This window comes from Juglans microcarpa x Juglans regia, chromosome 4D (assembly GCF_004785595.1).
Source record: "Juglans microcarpa x Juglans regia isolate MS1-56 chromosome 4D, Jm3101_v1.0, whole genome shotgun sequence".
In the NCBI taxonomy this organism is placed as follows: Eukaryota; Viridiplantae; Streptophyta; class Magnoliopsida; order Fagales; family Juglandaceae; genus Juglans; species Juglans microcarpa x Juglans regia.
The window spans coordinates 18,959,438-18,976,844 of record NC_054600.1 but is presented as its reverse complement, the minus strand read 5'-3'; the positions used below and the strand labels follow the sequence as shown (position 1 = coordinate 18,976,844).

The 17,407-nt window shown below is 33.9% G+C and overlaps 1 protein-coding gene and 1 long non-coding RNA gene across 3 annotated transcripts; one reads left to right on the top strand and one right to left on the bottom strand.

Annotated features, from left to right (window-relative positions):
- Positions 1-388: 388 nt before the first annotated feature.
- LOC121260901 lies at positions 389-1,356 on the bottom strand. Of its 2 annotated transcripts, XR_005939804.1 has the most exons (4): positions 1,281-1,356; positions 875-1,009; positions 737-788; positions 389-551 (listed from the first exon to the last, which is right to left on the bottom strand). It is a non-coding gene; the product is annotated as an uncharacterized LOC121260901 (long non-coding RNA). The 2 variants fall into 2 exon arrangements; XR_005939803.1 differs by lacking the exon at positions 1,281-1,356 and having other exon boundaries at positions 390-551; positions 875-1,144.
- Positions 1,357-12,209: 10,853 nt separating this feature from the next.
- Positions 12,210-14,665, top strand: LOC121260050 (heat stress transcription factor A-2e-like). The gene is made up of 2 exons (XM_041161903.1): positions 12,210-12,979; positions 13,447-14,665. The coding sequence occupies exons 1-2, from the start codon at positions 12,677-12,679 to the stop codon at positions 14,233-14,235; spliced, it is 1,092 nt and encodes a 363-aa protein (XP_041017837.1). The 5' UTR covers positions 12,210-12,676; the 3' UTR covers positions 14,236-14,665.
- Positions 14,666-17,407: the final 2,742 nt, after the last annotated feature.

The window sequence follows — 17,407 nt, the reverse complement described above, 5'->3', positions numbered from 1 at the left end:
TCACAATTAATTAAACTAAAACATAAATTTACAAAAATCAAAATGCATTAGTCTTCACATCTTGAATATGAAATAGGGTCAACCTATTCCATCAGTGCTGATAGCAATCTGGAATGGAAACCACAAGAATTTAGAAGAAAAAATGGGTGGCCAAAGTTTCCATAATGAAAAAAAAATAGTCCAATATGGAAAACAGTTCTCTAATAAATTGACCTGAGCATATGCATTTCCCTTGGTATATTCAGTCACACCATATTTGTAAGTCAGCTTCAGAACAGTTGTCTCATGTTCTTCTGCATACCCCAACATGACTATGTGTACTGTCACATACATACAACAAATATTAAAATGAATTCTATGAGTCCTTTTTGTGGCTTAAAGATGATTAGTGTGCATCTACTATGATTTTTGTGTGAAATCATGTGAGAAAACATAACTTGTATTCAGGTCTATCAACCTTCTTCAACAGCCTCATTCCCAAGGCCTGCATTGAAGGGAACCCTCTAAGATCAGGAACATCATACCTTGTACTCGTACATTGATTCTGCAAGCTGAGAACAACAGATATGAAAAGATAAATTCAATCAGCTCCAAGAAAAGTTGTTCTAACCCACCATGGATAGAGTTTGGTAGAGCCATGTGATGTACATCATGTGACCACTAGAAAAGTGCACAAATAATAGAAACACGATAAACTCATCATTATATGGCAAATATAGCATAAATCTGAACAAACCAGCATTACTCTCTGCATTAATTGCTGCTTCTTCTTGCTCATCCTAGAGAATCTGCAAGATAAGGGAATTTTGATAAACTAATCATTGAATTATATTTGAGAAGATGGGGATAAAAAAGGATGCAAGATCCTTCTAACTTGGATTTCAAGCCCTTCAGTTACTAAAAAAGGTGGGGCATGTATGTGAAAATTCCCCTGAGGGGATGACAAGAACTTAAGCCTCTTTGCTTCACTAGGGTCAACAGCATGGGCAGACAAAGCAATTAGAGCAGCCTGGAAGTACAAACAATTAGGAACCAGTAAAACCAACAATTTAAGTAACAAAACAAGAATGAAAATTCTTAAGCACAATATCAATTCCAATGAATTATTACCAAAATAAAGAGAACCTTAAGAAGAGGGTTAAGTTGAAGTTGAAATTGAAGTTGCTTAAGTTGCTGAAGTTGAAGGAAGAGAGTTACCTTAAGAGAAAAAAATGTAGAGGTTAAATCAAATGGATAAATTAATAATAAACAAATCAAACTTAACAAATAAAAGTGTTTACCGTCAATGTCAACGCGTTCTACATGCTCATCGACCTCCCAAGAATTAAGTGGTTCACAAGTCAACCAATTTTGCGTAAAAATTAGGGCTTGGACAGTCTCTGGAACTAATGAGCTTGGGTATGGGTCTATTACACGTCCATCGGTGCTAAATGCAGACTCGGATGCGACGGTGGAAATAGGGATGCCCAATACATCACGTGCGATCTCCTCAAGGATGGAATATCTAAATGAGTTCTTCTTCCACCAATCCAATTTATTAAACTCGGGTATTTTTGGTTCAATCACATCCAACAAATACCTATCCATATCCGAGCTAAGTACTGAATTGTTTTGCTTCTCAAGATATTGCTCTATAACTGTATCAAAATCTTTACAATCCAAGTCATCACCAATAATACTTGAGGAACTTCTATGGGTCATATTTGATCTTCCACTACCTAGCCCATAAAACTTGTGGTATTGCCCAATCAAACGATTCATGAGCAATCTTACTTTGGCCTCATTTCTATCTCCACATTCATCCCCTTTGCATCTTTTTAACCAATATGATAAGGTTGTAATCTTATATCAAGGATCAAGGACAAAAGCTAATAAAAAATCATGTTTATCCTATCCGTATTCTCCCAACATTTATCAAACTTAAGTTTCATAGTAGAAGTCATCCTCATCAATATATCATCCTCACTCTGACCCATGTTGTTCAAAGTGTTCTCAATTATACAAATTTGTTGAAATAACATATTAGAGGTCACATACAATGAGCTAGAGATTTTCAAAGGGGCATCATAAAAAACTTTTAGAAACTTAATAAAAATACGAGCTATTTGCCAATTTTCAAACGGAGGTGCCAAAAGCTGTGACTCCTTCACTCTTATTAGCACAAAAGCTCTTTCGTATTTTTTAGCAATACTAAGCATTAGATATGTTGAGTTTCATCTAGTAGGAATATCTAGACACACTATTTTTTCACACACAATATTCAGCTCATTTGCACATGTGTTAAACATATCAAGCCTTGCCTGTAAGGACCTCACAAATCTTATTGCTTCTCTAATCTTATTTACAGCATCATGAATAATTTTTAAACCATCACATACAATGAGGTTTAAAATATGTACAGCACATCGCACATATATGAACTCGCCTCCCAAAATTGTGAACTCATTATCTCTTATGTTCTTCCTCACATGATCAATAGCAACATCATTAGATGAGGCATTATCCATGGTGATCGTACAAAGGCGGTTAATCTCCCAATCTACCAAGCAAGACTCTAACATCTAAGCAATGGTCTCATCCCTACGATTAGGAATCTTGAAAAATATTATAATTTTCTTGTGTAATACTCAACTTTGATCAATATAATGGCATGTAACACAAATATAATTCTTGTTTTGCACCGATGTCCATATATCGGTGGTCAAACAAACTCTTTGACTACTCAACAATGCCTTCAACCTTTGCTTCTCCTCCTTATATAAACTAATACACTCTTTTTGGAAGGTGGTTCGGGATGGCAAGGTGTGTCTAGACTCTAAATAACCCAAAAGTTTAACAAATGTCGAATGCTCTATAAACTTGAATGGCAATTCACACTGGATAAACAAATTGGAAATCATTGCTTTTAATTTTTCACGATCATATTGTCTTAACACTTAAGGACTAGATCATTTACCATCCATTCTAATTCCAGTGTGTGATGGTGATTTATCCTTCCCAAGATTTTTATTCTCTCTAATCGGAGAGTTCGGACAAGCATATCTTAAGTGGTGTAACATTGATAAAGTATCATTTTTATAATGACATCCATAAATCTTAAAGCAATAATTGCATTGAGCTTTAGGTGCAATGGGATCAACAGGTTCAACCCTTGTAAAATGATCTCATACATGAGATTGATTCGTAGCCTTCTTGGCTCTTTTGACTTTGGAGGGAGAGATGGTGTAGGGTTTTGGGTATTCATATAGGAAGGTACTAAAGGACTAGTATTTTTCTCCATGTCCAATGAAATAGGCTCTGATCCACCAACGCTACCACTAAAACTATCTTCCATCTGTTTTAAACATAAAAAATAAGGCACATGCTTCAACAAATATAATAAGAACCAACAATGACAGCAAATATCAAACAAGCTTGGCCAATTAAACAAATCTTTTGTACTATAATTTTCTTCACATTTTATACTTTTTGTGATCTAAAATTGTACAAAAACCAGAACCAATGTAGTCATGTAAGCTAGGACCAAAGTACTCGATGTAAAGACATTAGTTATTCCATTTACTTTATGCTAAAGGAAAACAATGAGTGGGAAAAGAAAGAGGAAAGCAAAGAAGAAAACGCAGAAGAGAAAAAGGAAAAAAAAACCAATCATAATCTAAACAAGAATTTAATACAAGAAGGATACCAAATCGAGAGATCTACAAGAATATGTTTAAGAGCAAAATACCAATCATAATCTAAACTGTCAAGCTTGCCACTGAACTATTAATGGACCATATAAATGTTTTAATTACCAACCAAATATCTACAACAATGAGTATCAATATGGGAAAGACACTTCTTCTACTTCGAAATTAAGACTAAATAATTGATGTAATTTAATAATTACATCAATCTCATGTACACTAGCAATACCCCTTATAATAATGTATAAATTAATAAAACAACTAGTAGAGTGTTCTATAGCAGAAATAGAGTTATACCCATTGAAAAATTCATTTTAATTGATACAAGTCTACTGAAAGTCTGAAAATGGGAGAACATGAAACAAAATCCTTGGTTAATTCCCCAAAACCATAAACAAACCCTCCCCATCTGAAACAACCACTCATATCATACATAAGAAAAAAAAGCCCCTCTTATTCTCTCCTTCATAACTTGGTCCCAATGGGACTGTCCCATCATTTACAACCAAACCCTAAAACACCCAAAAATACAATAAAATCCTAAAACACAAAAATTCCAAAACACCCATCGTTTACAAAAAAAAACCCCAACACTCATAATAAAAAATCCCAAAACCCATCATTTATAGAAACCAACAAAGTAGAGAAAGAGAGATGACCATGTCATACAAAAACTAACAGAGTAGAGAAGGGCTTGAGAAATATACCTTACGAGCTTAGACTTCAGAAATGTTGGATGGTAGCCTCTGTGTCTCTCTCCCAAATGCTCAAACTGTAAAGGACTTCGAAAGACAAATGGATTTAGCAGAAGAGACGTCTGCGTCAAAGACAGATGACAAAATGGATTCGGAAAGGAGAAGAGACGCCTACGTCGAAGAGAGTAGGCAGAAGGGATTCGGAAAGGCAGAAGGGATTCGAAAGTTAGGGATTTTGCAGTGTAGTGTGGGGGGATTTTTTTTTTTAAATGACCCAGTTACGGATAATCGGGTCACAGAACCGGATCCAGATTCTTCTCACCAACTCGGGTGTAATCCAGCGGATAACTGCCCGGATTTCCAGGTTCTGGACCGGACTGGAAAAAAATTGATCCGGATGCACACTCCTAAAGAGAATAATATAAATGATATGTGATGTTTAATTATGAATACTAATTATGTCTGTTGATTATTTCTGATTTTTGTGTGCAAATACATACACAACACTTATAATGATATACAAATAAACAAGTTGAAGATAATGGCTCTTTAGAATAGTTGTAAAAAAAGTTGCAATAGTACTAAAAACAATGCATATATATACACAATGAAGATCAAAAAGCTATTCCAATCAAGAAAAGATTTCTATAAGTAGTAGAATGCAGTTTGTTTTTAGACCATTAATCTAATTAATTCACGAGATTGTTGATGTTACTGGCATGTTTTGATTGTTGATCCATATATATTGATTGTTGGTGTTAGTGGCATGTTTTTGTTCTAATTTCACATTTATTGCTTGTTTTGGAGAATGTATTCTTCTACTCCCTCAGATTTTAGTGATAGTTGTCCTACCTCTACTGGGCTTGCCCCAACACCAAACCCTACACTTGGCACTAACCCTACAGACCCTAGTCCTAACTCCACGGAACCTTTCCCTGCCCCAAGCTTGGCCCCACGCAAAGCAAAAAACATGTTTTCATAATTTGATCTCAATTTATCAAATTAGAGGGTGGTGATCCCAATATTGAGATCCTTACAAGAGAATAGTCAATTTAGACTAGAGATTGGATTAAAAAAAAATAGCGGATGGGAGTAGTGGAGTTTTACGATGAAGGGATATACTAAGTATGACCCCAATAAGTATAGAAGAAAGTTAGCTCATACGGTTATCATGGACAACCTACTTTTTTAATTTGTGGAAGGGAGATAGTTCTAAGAATATTCCAGTTGCTTAGAACCTAGGTTTAATATTTCTTCTCGCCACATTGTGTCAAATGATATTTAAAAACATTACCAAAAGGAGAAGGATTTGTTGAGGGACCAATTGACAGGTCAAGTTGTTTGCCTCACTACCGATATTTGGACATCCATCCAAAAGTTTAATTACATGTCTTTGACTGTGCATTTCATTTATTGTGATTGGACATTACATAAAAAAAATTGTGAAGTTTTATCAAATTTCTAATCACAAGGGTGAGACGATTGGGAAGGTCTTGGAAGCAGCAATAAATGAGTACGGGTTGGCACGGGTTTTGACAGTTATAGTTGATAATGTCTTATCTAACGATGTTGCATTGTGATATCTTAAGACCTATCTTATAGAGGAAAATAAGACAATCTTGGGTGGTGATTGTTTGCATATTAAATGTGCTGCACACATTTTGAATTTAATTGTGTCTAAGGGCTTGAAAGATGTTGATGACTTGGTTGCAAACGTCAAAATGACTGTGAGATTTGTGAGATATTCTCCTGCTAGATTGGAGAAATTCAAAGTTGTTGTAAGGAATGTGGGCATAACATCCAAGAAGTCCCTTTGTACTGATGTTTCTACAAGATAGAACTCAACCTTCTTGATGTTGGAGGTAGCCCAAGAATATAAGCCAGCTTTTGAATTAGTGGGTGACCAAGAAATTCAATATGTCAGATATTTTGATGAGCACGGAGGCTTAGGAAAGCTTATTGATGATGATTGGGAGCTGATTGTTATCCTTGTAGATTTTTTAAGGCTTTTCTACGATGTGACATTGAAAATATCTAATTCTTTGTACCATGCATCTAATAAGTTCACTCAACAAAATATTTAGGGTGAAAGAATAATTGGATGAGATGTGTATGAGTGACCATACTAGGATGCGGGAGATGACATTGATGATGAGGATCAAATATGACAAATATTGGAGAGATTTGAGTAGGCAAAATCTTTTGCGTTATTTGGTTGTTGTTCTTGACCCCAGCTAAAGATTAATGGCATGATATATGGTTTGAAACTTGTGCACGAGGCTGCATGGGCTGAGCTTATTAGGGAAATAGTTAGAGACAACCTTGGTAGATTGTTTGATAAGTTTATCGTGATCAGGGGTGGTAGCGCACCTACACTTGCACCTACCCCATTGCTTCCTCCAGAAGCTAGGGCGGGGAAAAAGTTTAGGTTGGTGTGGGCACAAAGTCTTTCATAGAACCCCCAACTAGTATGTCAATCTACAAAGGCGAAGTCAAAAGTAGACCGATATTTGGCAAGGGATCTTCTCTTATATACGGAAGAGTTTGATATATTAGCTTGATAGAAGACCAATGACGTGAAGTATCACGTTCTTGGAGAGATAGTCTGCAGTATTTTGGTCATTCCTATTAGCACCGCAGCCTCAAAGTCGACATTTAATACCGAATGGCGCATATTGGATCCATTCCGGAGTTCTTTGTCTCCTACCACTATAGAGGCATTGATTTGCACGCAGAATTGGAACAAAATGACTCAAATTCATGTTTCGAATATTCTTGACTTTAATAAGGCCAACGAGAAGGAGGGTGGTGATCAGCCTGGATATGGTAATCGTTGATTCATTATTTATATTCATTTCATCAATATTAATTTTAAATTTAATTGTTGTAGCCATGCATGATACGACGTCTACCTCCATTGTAGTATGACTTCACCATATTGAATCCCAACTCACCATTGCCATTTGCCATAGGCTTGTAGAGTTTGTATTGTCCCTTAATTTTTTTTATTTATATAATTTTTGGTATCTAATTATTTTTATAACCTTATTGTCATATGTGCACCTCAAACCTTAATCCTAATTCCAAGTTGAAATCCAAATGATATATTCTCAATGTCGTATCTTGATCCCATCTTATCTTTGTTAGTCAAATTTTAATTTGTAATTTTTTTATTCCAATGGTTCTTTATAATTTTAACTTTTGTTTATTGTTCATAATTCTAATTTATCTTCCTATTCAATTGTTAATATTTCAGACTTTATGATCGCACGATTCACAGTAGGCAGTACTAAATTCTATTTTCACCCTTGGCCACCCACCCCAAATATCAAAGTCAAAGTTCAAATAGCTCACTTTTATGATTTATGTTCAATTGTATTTAGATTTTACATATTCAGTTCTTTGTAATATTGATACAATGTCCTTTTTATATTTGTAATTTTGTAATTGTTTTCTCTTAATTTGTATTATTGTAATAGTTTAGTTATTATATTTTTATTATAAATTATATTATTGTAAATTGTAATAGCTTAGGAGTTAGGACTTAGGAGTATTATTAGTATTTCATTTTCTCTTAATTTTTATTATTTTTAATTGTAAATTTAATGCATTGTTTATTATTATTTAATTATTATACATTTTTTATTTATTTATTGATGGGCCCAAAATGGCCTAGAAACAGCTTCTAGACTCATGGCCCATTTGGGGGTGGGGGGCAGACGGATAGGGGTACCCCGCACCCCCACCATGGGGGCAGGTGCCATGGGCTAAAACTCCACCCCCGTCAACCCCACCCCCAGCCCATGCAAGGAGGGGGTGGCCCCACACCATATGGTATGGGTAGCACCCCTACTAAACATACCCAAAATTGATCAGATAAAATAGCTAAAGTTGCCTCTTGAACTAAAATTTAGTTAAACCAATACTAGTATTCGGACATTGGTATTGGATTTGAGCAGAGTTATAGTCAAATCTAGATAAAATACTCACTTTTATTACTTTGCTTAATCTATATGAAATACACCCCACATTGGTTGGGTCATTATTTTATCTATACTATTAATATATCATTTTTTTTTCATAATTTTAATAAAAAATCTTGAAGATAGAGAGAGAGGAAATAAGATTTAAAAAATGATGCCTAAAACTACAGTTGAAGACGTATTGTTGAGTTACTATAACTAATAATCAAAATGTTCGAGTAATGGCTCGTCCAATACTGACATTTTATTTATTTATTTTAAATTAGTTAAATCTTTTGATTGCAATGACAAAATGTAATTCCTCTTGCGAAAAAGACTTATCCTACAAAGGTCCAAAATTGGCAAAAGTTTTGTAGTAGTAGAGAACTAATATTTTAAGTGGAAAGACTCGAGAGATATCTCCTCTATTTATATTTTTAAATGTGAGAAATATTCTAGTTATAAAAAAATTATATAAAAATAATTTTATAAATTGACGATGTATCATGTGATTTGTTAGATCTATTTTATAATAAAAGTAACTTTATAATTTGGCGTATCACATCAAACTAGGGGTGAAAACCGACTCCATAGACGCAATTTTGGGGTAAAATCGACGCCAACCAATACTTCATTTTTGAGAGAGGAAACCGGCCGAAACTGATCGATGGGAAGAAGAAACACCGGCCGTCTCGACACTGGTAGTTCTCTGGCGGTTCACGGTCGGTTCATCAGCGAGTTTCGTCTGAGAGAGTAGAGAGAGAGTGTCGCAGAGGAGAGAGAGAGAGTGGATGAGAAATGAGATCGCGTCATTGGGAAGAAGACGACCTAATTTCAAAACAACGATGTTTGGTCTAAACCAAACGGCGTCGTTCTACTTAATTTTTTTTTAATACGTTATGAATAAAACGACGCCGTTTCAGTTGTGTTAAAAACACAACTACAGACTTAAAACGATGTCGTTCTACTTAACGGAATTGCGTCGTTTTAAGTACAAAATATATAAAAAAAATAACATTTTTTTAATCGGCCAATTTATCGATTTGAAGTAGGTTCGAACCGACGCCGAACCGGCCGATATCGGTTTACACTATTTTTTGCCGCACGTCGACCGGTTCTCCACAGATTTCGGCCGGTTCTGAGCTCCGACGGCCGGTCTGAGTCGATCTAGGTCAGTTTCTCAGTTTCTTGTACAGCCCTACATCAAACTACATCAATTTATGATATTAATTTTGTATAATTCATTTATAACTAATAGGAGTGTAAATTTAAACTTAGAAACTGGAAAACAGTCCAAACCGGTTGGAAAAATATATATATAAATTAATTTTATATATTATACAAAATATTTATATATATATAAGTTTTAATTATATATTAAATTTTTATATATAATATATAATTATATATTATATATGAAATAATTTCATATTATAATTTATAAATTATAACATAAAATGTTAATCTTAAATATGAGCATTTGTAATTTATTTGATCATATGTTATTAATATAATTATATATAAGATAATTTTATTATAATTTATAAAATAAAATTTTAATCTTAAAGATGAAAATTTAATTGATTATATGTTTTAAACATAATATATATATATTAAATTATTAATAATATTTTATCATAAGAAATAATATTTTATTATATGTTTTTTACATTTTTAAAAAATGAGACCGGACCGGACCGGACTGGAAATGGATAAAATTGGAAGTACCAATTTAGGAGAGTAATCCGTTTTGAAAAATACAAAATCGATGCAAGTCTACTTAATCTTAAATTTTATCCAAAATCGAACTAGATCAGTTATACTCCTAATAAACTATTTTCTCATATTTTAAAACAAATTTCCATCGCGAAAATCACTTTCTCTGAGAATTGGCGCGGTTATGTAAGTATGGATTACAGGGTGAGAATCCCGTAGGAAAGTGAAATAGCCTCACTTTAATTGTCAGATTTTTCAGATTCAACTTTTTTTTTTTTTTTTTTTTTTAAATACACTTTGTAACTCTAATCTATACGTAATCTACATGCTGAATAAGTAATAGTTTCAGTTTACAAATTAAACAATGAATAATTTTCATTTTAGTAAATATCGGACCATTAAAATGAATGAAAATCTTAATAATCTTAATAATTTTCTTTTTCAGATACAATATTAATAGTCCTTTGTTAATAGAAAAATATTTTAATCATAAAGAAATCTTAACAAACTTACGAATTGACATGGATTGATGTGGTACGTTATACTTATTAAGTAGATTTAACATATCATATAAAGTTATGTCAATTTGTAGATTTATTTTTATACAATTTATTTATAGTTGTAGCACTTCTCTTATTAATATTATGAACAAAACTACTTAAGCCTCAAGATTTTCAAAAATTATAAAAATTTAATTTTTAAGATATTTTCATTAAAGGAAATTATTCAGTTCCTCTTCCGGTTAAGATGACATATAAATTAAGAGAAATGATATTTGCAGTGGTGCAGTGCACAAACTCTGTTCAATCCTTTTAAAAAAAATGAATAAATACAAGATTTACATGAAAAAAATTATTTTTTAATAGTTGACCCATCTTTTTCGAAACATGAAAAAAAATTAATTGATGTGGTATTTTTTAATAGAATTCAATTTTTTTTATAAAAGAATTGTAGCTTATATATATTATTTCTTGAGTAGTGGTAGGGTTACTATTTTCTTATTATCCATTTATTATTTATAGTATATTTGAAGTTTTTTATTTTTTTAACATTTCATTTCAAGTATTTTTTAACATCTTTAATCATTAAAAAAAATTAAAAATATATATATAATTTTATTAGTAATTAATTCTTTAATTATTAAATAAATTTAAAATTTTAAAAAAATAAACAAATAAATAAAATAATAATAATAACTCTATCATCATTCATTATTTTACTGGTATAATTCCAGTCGCAACAGGCAATATAAAAAAGGTTATCCACTTTTATCGTACAACGAGAAAGCTGACGTGTCACACATTTATTTATACATGTATGTATGCCTCGTATGAAAGTATATATATTCTAAATTTATTTTTTTTGTGCTCTAATTTTTTGGGGTAAGAGCTATTCAGTTTATTTTTTTATATATACACGTGTCAATTTAGTTGAGCGCCACCTTAATCGAGAGAAAGTGGACTTGAAAAGTGGGAAGATCACCTTTGGCACACATGTCATGTGGATTGGTTGCCACATGTGCCCACTTGAGATATTTTGCTAAAATTGATGACTCCCTGTGCCTTATTTTGATTTGATTTAGGAATGTGGGAAAACAAACTTGTCCACGTGGTTTATCTTAGCATTTTTTGCACCTTTATAATTTTTATAACTTTTTAAAAAGTTATTTAAAATTTAAAAAGATTATACCAACTTTTACACTGTAAATTTAATTTAGAATTACTTAAAAATTTATTCTAAATAAAATAATATGATTGAATTGATTGATTGAAAATAAATAGTAAAATAATTATAAAAATCTATTTTTTTTTTTTTTTTTGTAAGGGTTGTATGGTAACCCATGACGTCTCTAATACTGTTACCATCACTATCCCATACCCTTGCATAACTTCCAGAACCTTCCCAAGGACCACCTTCTCCGTCCCAAAAAGAGAAAGATAGGCCTACCTGAAATAAATTATAAAAAAATGATTATAATATGAAAACAAATGGCAAGTTGCTTGGCCAAGAGGTCTAGAACTTTCTTAGCAAGGCTTTGCCAAACCAAGACAGGCCTACCTAAATCATATAAAACAAATTGCAAGTTGCCCAATAGGTCTAGAAGTTTCTTATTGCATTTTCCTCTATTTATACCCATAAAACACTTTTAATTTAGATCCTTTTTTGCGCATCGCATGTGTCACAAAGCTTCCTCCTTTCATCATGTAACTATCTTTCTGGACAACTTTCTTCTCAAGAAGAATAACAGAGTATCTGGCTCGGCTCTGATAAAAAAAAAAAAGAGAAATTTCAACGCTCTCTTCGTGATCCCCCTATCTTGTATTCATGTCTGCGAATGATTCTCGGTTGGGTTCTGCTCCAAATTCCTGTTTCTTCAGTTTCTTTTTAACTTGTTAACTTTTTTTCAGGTCTACTCTGTTTCGGCAACTGGGCATTACTGTTTTAGCTCTTTACTCTTCTTGCTTTTCAACACTAACCCATTTCTACTATCTTTCTTTTGACTTCTTTTCTAGCTTAGTCGCTGCTAGTTTCAAATTTTTTTCGTGATAACTCAATCGGAAGCAAGTTAATATTACTGACCCAGAAAGAAGAAGAGGGCAGTGAAATAGTTTTAGCAATGAATTCGTTTTACCCATTGAAGGAAGTTACTCCGGGATCGAGTTCATCACAGCCCGGTGGAGACCCGCCAGGGACGCCTCCACCACAGCCGAAGGAGGGGCTTTATGACATAGGACCTCCGCCATTTCTCACGAAGACCTTTGACATGGTGGATGACCTAACCAATAATCACATAGTTTCCTGGAGCAGGGGAGGCAGCAGCTTTGTTGTGTGGGATCCTCATTCATTCTCTACACATCTCCTCCCAAGATACTTCAAGCACAACAATTTCTCAAGCTTTGTCAGGCAGCTCAATACTTATGTAAGTATCCTCTTCAACGGCTGAGGTAAACGACGGTATTCTCTTCAAGAGTATTCTTTTCAAGGATCTCTCTCTCTCTCTCTCTCTCTCTCTCTCTCTGTGCGCACGCGAGAATGTTCAATCGGTACCCTCGTTCAGTTGTCCTGTTTTGCTTAGTAGCTTCGCATTACAAGCCGCAATTTTCTTCCCACTTATGCTTTACTTTCTTATCTTGGTGGCTTTCTTTCTCTCTCTTCTTTTTTTTTTTTTTTTTTTTGGGGATTCGGATGTGAAATTTTTTCAATTCCACTTTGGTCTGTCTCTACTGTTTTACCATGTGCGGCACATAAAAAATTAATCTTACCTACCACTAGCAGAAAATAGGAAGGCTGTCCCAATAGAAAATGGAATTCTGAATATGATTGGAAATTTATTATTAATATTTTTCTGTTTTTGGCAATACTGAATACGGGATTTAATATTTCCAGGGCTTTAGAAAGATTGATCCAGATAGATGGGAGTTTGCCAACGGAGGTTTTCTGAGGGGCCAGAAACAGCTTCTAAGGAACATCAAGAGACGAAAGGCAACTTCTCAACCTTTCCCTCTTCAGCAAGCTCTGGGTCCCTGTGTTGAGGTCGGCCGGTTTGGAGTGGACGGAGAAATCGACCTTCTGAAGCGTGACAAGCACGTACTACTGATGGAACTAGTGAAGCTTAGGCAGCAGCAACAGAATACTAGAGCTTGCCTTCAAGTAATGGAACAAAGGTTACAGGGGACAGAAATGAAGCAACAGCAAATGATGTCCTTTTTAGCTAGAGCAATGCAAAACCCAATCTTTATCCAGCAATTAGTCCAACAGAAGGAGAAGAGAAAGGAGCTAGAAGAAGCCATGACCAAGAAAAGGAGGAGGCCAATCGATCAAGGACCTACTTGTAATGGTGGCAGGCAATTATGGCAGAGTGACCGTGAAAGATCAAAACCCATTAAACTTGAGCCACTTGAATTGGGGGAATATGTGTTTGAAGTATCGGAGCTTGAAGCACTTGCATTGGAAATGCAAGGTCTGGGTAAGGCGAGAAAGGAGCAAAAGGATGGGAAGGAGGAGCTAGAACCACTGGATGGTGGGGATAGAGAACTTGACGAGGGATTTTGGGAAGAATTGTTCAGCGAGGCTTTTGAGGAAGAAATAGGCATAGCGGGTGATGAAGGAGATGAGGATGAAGATGTTAATGTCTTGACTGATCGCTTAGGTCACTTAGGCTCAAGCCCAAAGTAGAACAGCTGGACTTCTTGTGCATTGGAACTCCTTCCTCTTCCATTCACGGCCTCAATGAACATTTTCTTGATAGCTTGGTTAACCTCTCATTTTGTGTAGTTTTGGTCTTTGCACATGTCAACATGCCATAATATTGATCGGATTTATTGCTATTGGCAGGACAGGAGAAGAAGAACAAAATTAAGCAGTTGTTCCATTGAAATAATTGGTGTTTCTAACCTTGTATTTCATTAAAAAAAAAAAAAAAAAAATTCCCTGATGTACATTCCTAAAACTTATGATTTTGTGTCTCAATTAGGTTGCAGGCAGTGCTTGGACAGAGTCTGCTAGTTCTCCTATAATGTTTGTATAAAGGTTTTTGTTTTTTCACAACCCCTAAGAATCAAACGTTCAATGTCTCAGTCTAATGCATCATCCATTTCATTTGTTATATCTGCCTCCTGTAATGTATTTTTGGCCTTAAATATTCAGCGTAGATGGTTCGGAGACTGTTGAAACTGGAAAAGATGTAGCTGGAAGCTTCAAGAATCACAACTAAATGTTGCTTCTGAATACAAGTGGGTGTTTGTAGTTATGTTTGTCGGTTTAAATCTTTCTATGCTGTTAGGTTGCTCTCTGTCTTTCAAAGAGAGACAGAGAGGAAAACAGCCTGTGGTGATTTTCATGATGTTACCTTTCTACAGTGTAGATCTTTTCGAGTCGTGGCAATTTGGTTCTCCTCAGTCACTATCATTAGCTGTGGCCTCAGAGTCAGAAGTGGTAACTTGAAAGTGTTCTCTTTGTACATTATGATTCTTTCTACAATGCACTGCCCTGCCTCTCATACAACAACGCAGCATATTTGCCTGCAGTTGTATGAATAACATATTAGACTTTTTGCTGCAGATATCGTAGATTCAGATTCTTCACGAGAAAATAGCCTGGTAACCTTATTCAAAAGAGGGGGCGAAAATTTAAAAAAAAAAAAAAAAAAAAGAATTATAATATTGCTTTTATTAGAAGTACTGAGTCTTGTACCATATATTAGTCCTGTTTTTGTCGATATTTTGGGCAGTTAATGACATGCCAAATTGGGCAAGAACTACCGAGAGATCTGAATCAATCCATTTCTGAAATGAAAACGAGAGACCTTGGAGTGAAAACTTGGAATTGAAAGTGAGAGCTTTGGATTGAACTTGTTCTAGCGTTCTGAGATCACTGGTTGTGTGCTGAATGTCTGTCTATGTACTGTGTAGTGGCAACAGATTTCTGGGCGGCAGTGTGAGCTAATTACATGACCCGCACGCTCATGATCAGAATGGTGAATATATGGAGGCCTAGGAAGAAACTTTTATGTGCCTATTAACTCATTGAGTGTTATTTGTGAACAGTTGGATCAAAAGAAAGCCTCTAACTGTGTGGCATGCATGTGTGCGTGTGTGTGTATCATATATATATATATATATATATATATAGTCTTGACATCCTCTTCCATATGTAGAACCGTTACAACAGGACTTTCCTTTAAAATTACACTCAAAACACGTAATTTTGTAAGCATGAATAAATTAGGTGTCTTTGGGATAGTGAGTTTGAGTTGAGTCGAGATGAGATGAGTTGAGATGAAAGTTGAAAATTGAATAAAATATTGTTAAAATATTATTTTTTAATATTATTATTGTTTTGAAATTTAAAAAAGTTGAATTGTTTATTATATTTTGTGTGAGAATTTAACAAAATTGTAATAAAGAGATGAAATGAAACATTTCTTGGATCCAAACAGGGCATGCACATCATTATCTTCCATCTAAAGTACTCATAAATTTAGAAAGTTTAAAAACTTTACATATTTATTCGTCTTCTTAATTAGTTGCATTTATGCATCCTGATCTTCCATCTCACTAATTTTTGAAGCTTAAAACTCCAATAAATGATATTTATTAGTTGCTTTAAAAGATTCTTTTCCGGCTCACTATTAATGTTGAATGCTTAAAAGTATACATACGTACATACGGTTTCGTCGTAGTAGTTGTCTTAGATGATGCATGTGCAGATTGTGTAGATCCAAGGGCATCTCAATGTGAATTGAGGCCTAAGACAAAAATTTAACTCTCAGATTTACTACTAGTACTCTTATTTAGATTATTTGCTATGTTCTTGCATATTGTACGTTGCAACATATATATATATATAAATATATATTCTCCCACACAAGATTTGAATTTACCATTAAATTGAAATTTGTTAATTTAAGAATAGGTTAGTTTATAGAAATAAAGTATATATTCATCAATTTTCTTGGTTATTTCAGGTAGCTATTCCTACTTCATTGCCATTTATAGTTTGCAAATTTAGAAATTCTATGTATTATGGATATTATCTCATACGAATTCATTGATAACTTTGTTAATCAATATCTATATATATATAATGAGAAATTATATTTGCACTCGTGAATGTGTAAGTGTCGTACAATCACTTTGAAAAAAGCGAATAAATATGAAATCCACATAATATTAGATCTCACTTTTTTTCAAAACGACTGCATGGCGTTTGCGCATTTTATGACTTTATGTAGCATTATTATTATATATATATATATATATATATATACACACACACGCGCACACGCACACGCACACGCACACATTTAATAGTAAGCAACTTAAATTAAGTATCATGTGTAGGTTGTGAAGGTAATATGGTGGCGGATTGGTTAGCTAAGGAAGGGGCTTCAGATTCTGAATGGGTCTTTTTTAATAATTATGATTTGCCTTGGGTTCTTAAAGGCTTGTTTCGTTTGGATTCTTTGGGACTTCCATCTTTGAGATGTTAGGTCTGATTTATTGTGGTGGTTTTCTTTTCCTTGATTGAACTATAGGCTTTTATAGTTGGTTTTTCTTTTTTCAGGTTGTGATCTTTCGGGATCACCTATAAACCTTGTTTTGTTCTACGGTATTCCTCAGCCATAAGTGAGGGTAGTTTTAATAATAAATATGGGAGGGAGTCACTATTAGACATGTGATTCTCCGCTCTTTTTTCAAAAAATAAAATAAAATATCATGCGTAGGTTTGCTTTAAGACTAACATTGATTTAGAAATAAGATAATTGATTTAGTTGCATTTTGATACTGAAATGATCCTAGATGATTTGTCAATAGTAGTGTTTGTGGGTCTCATTGAGATGTGTTTG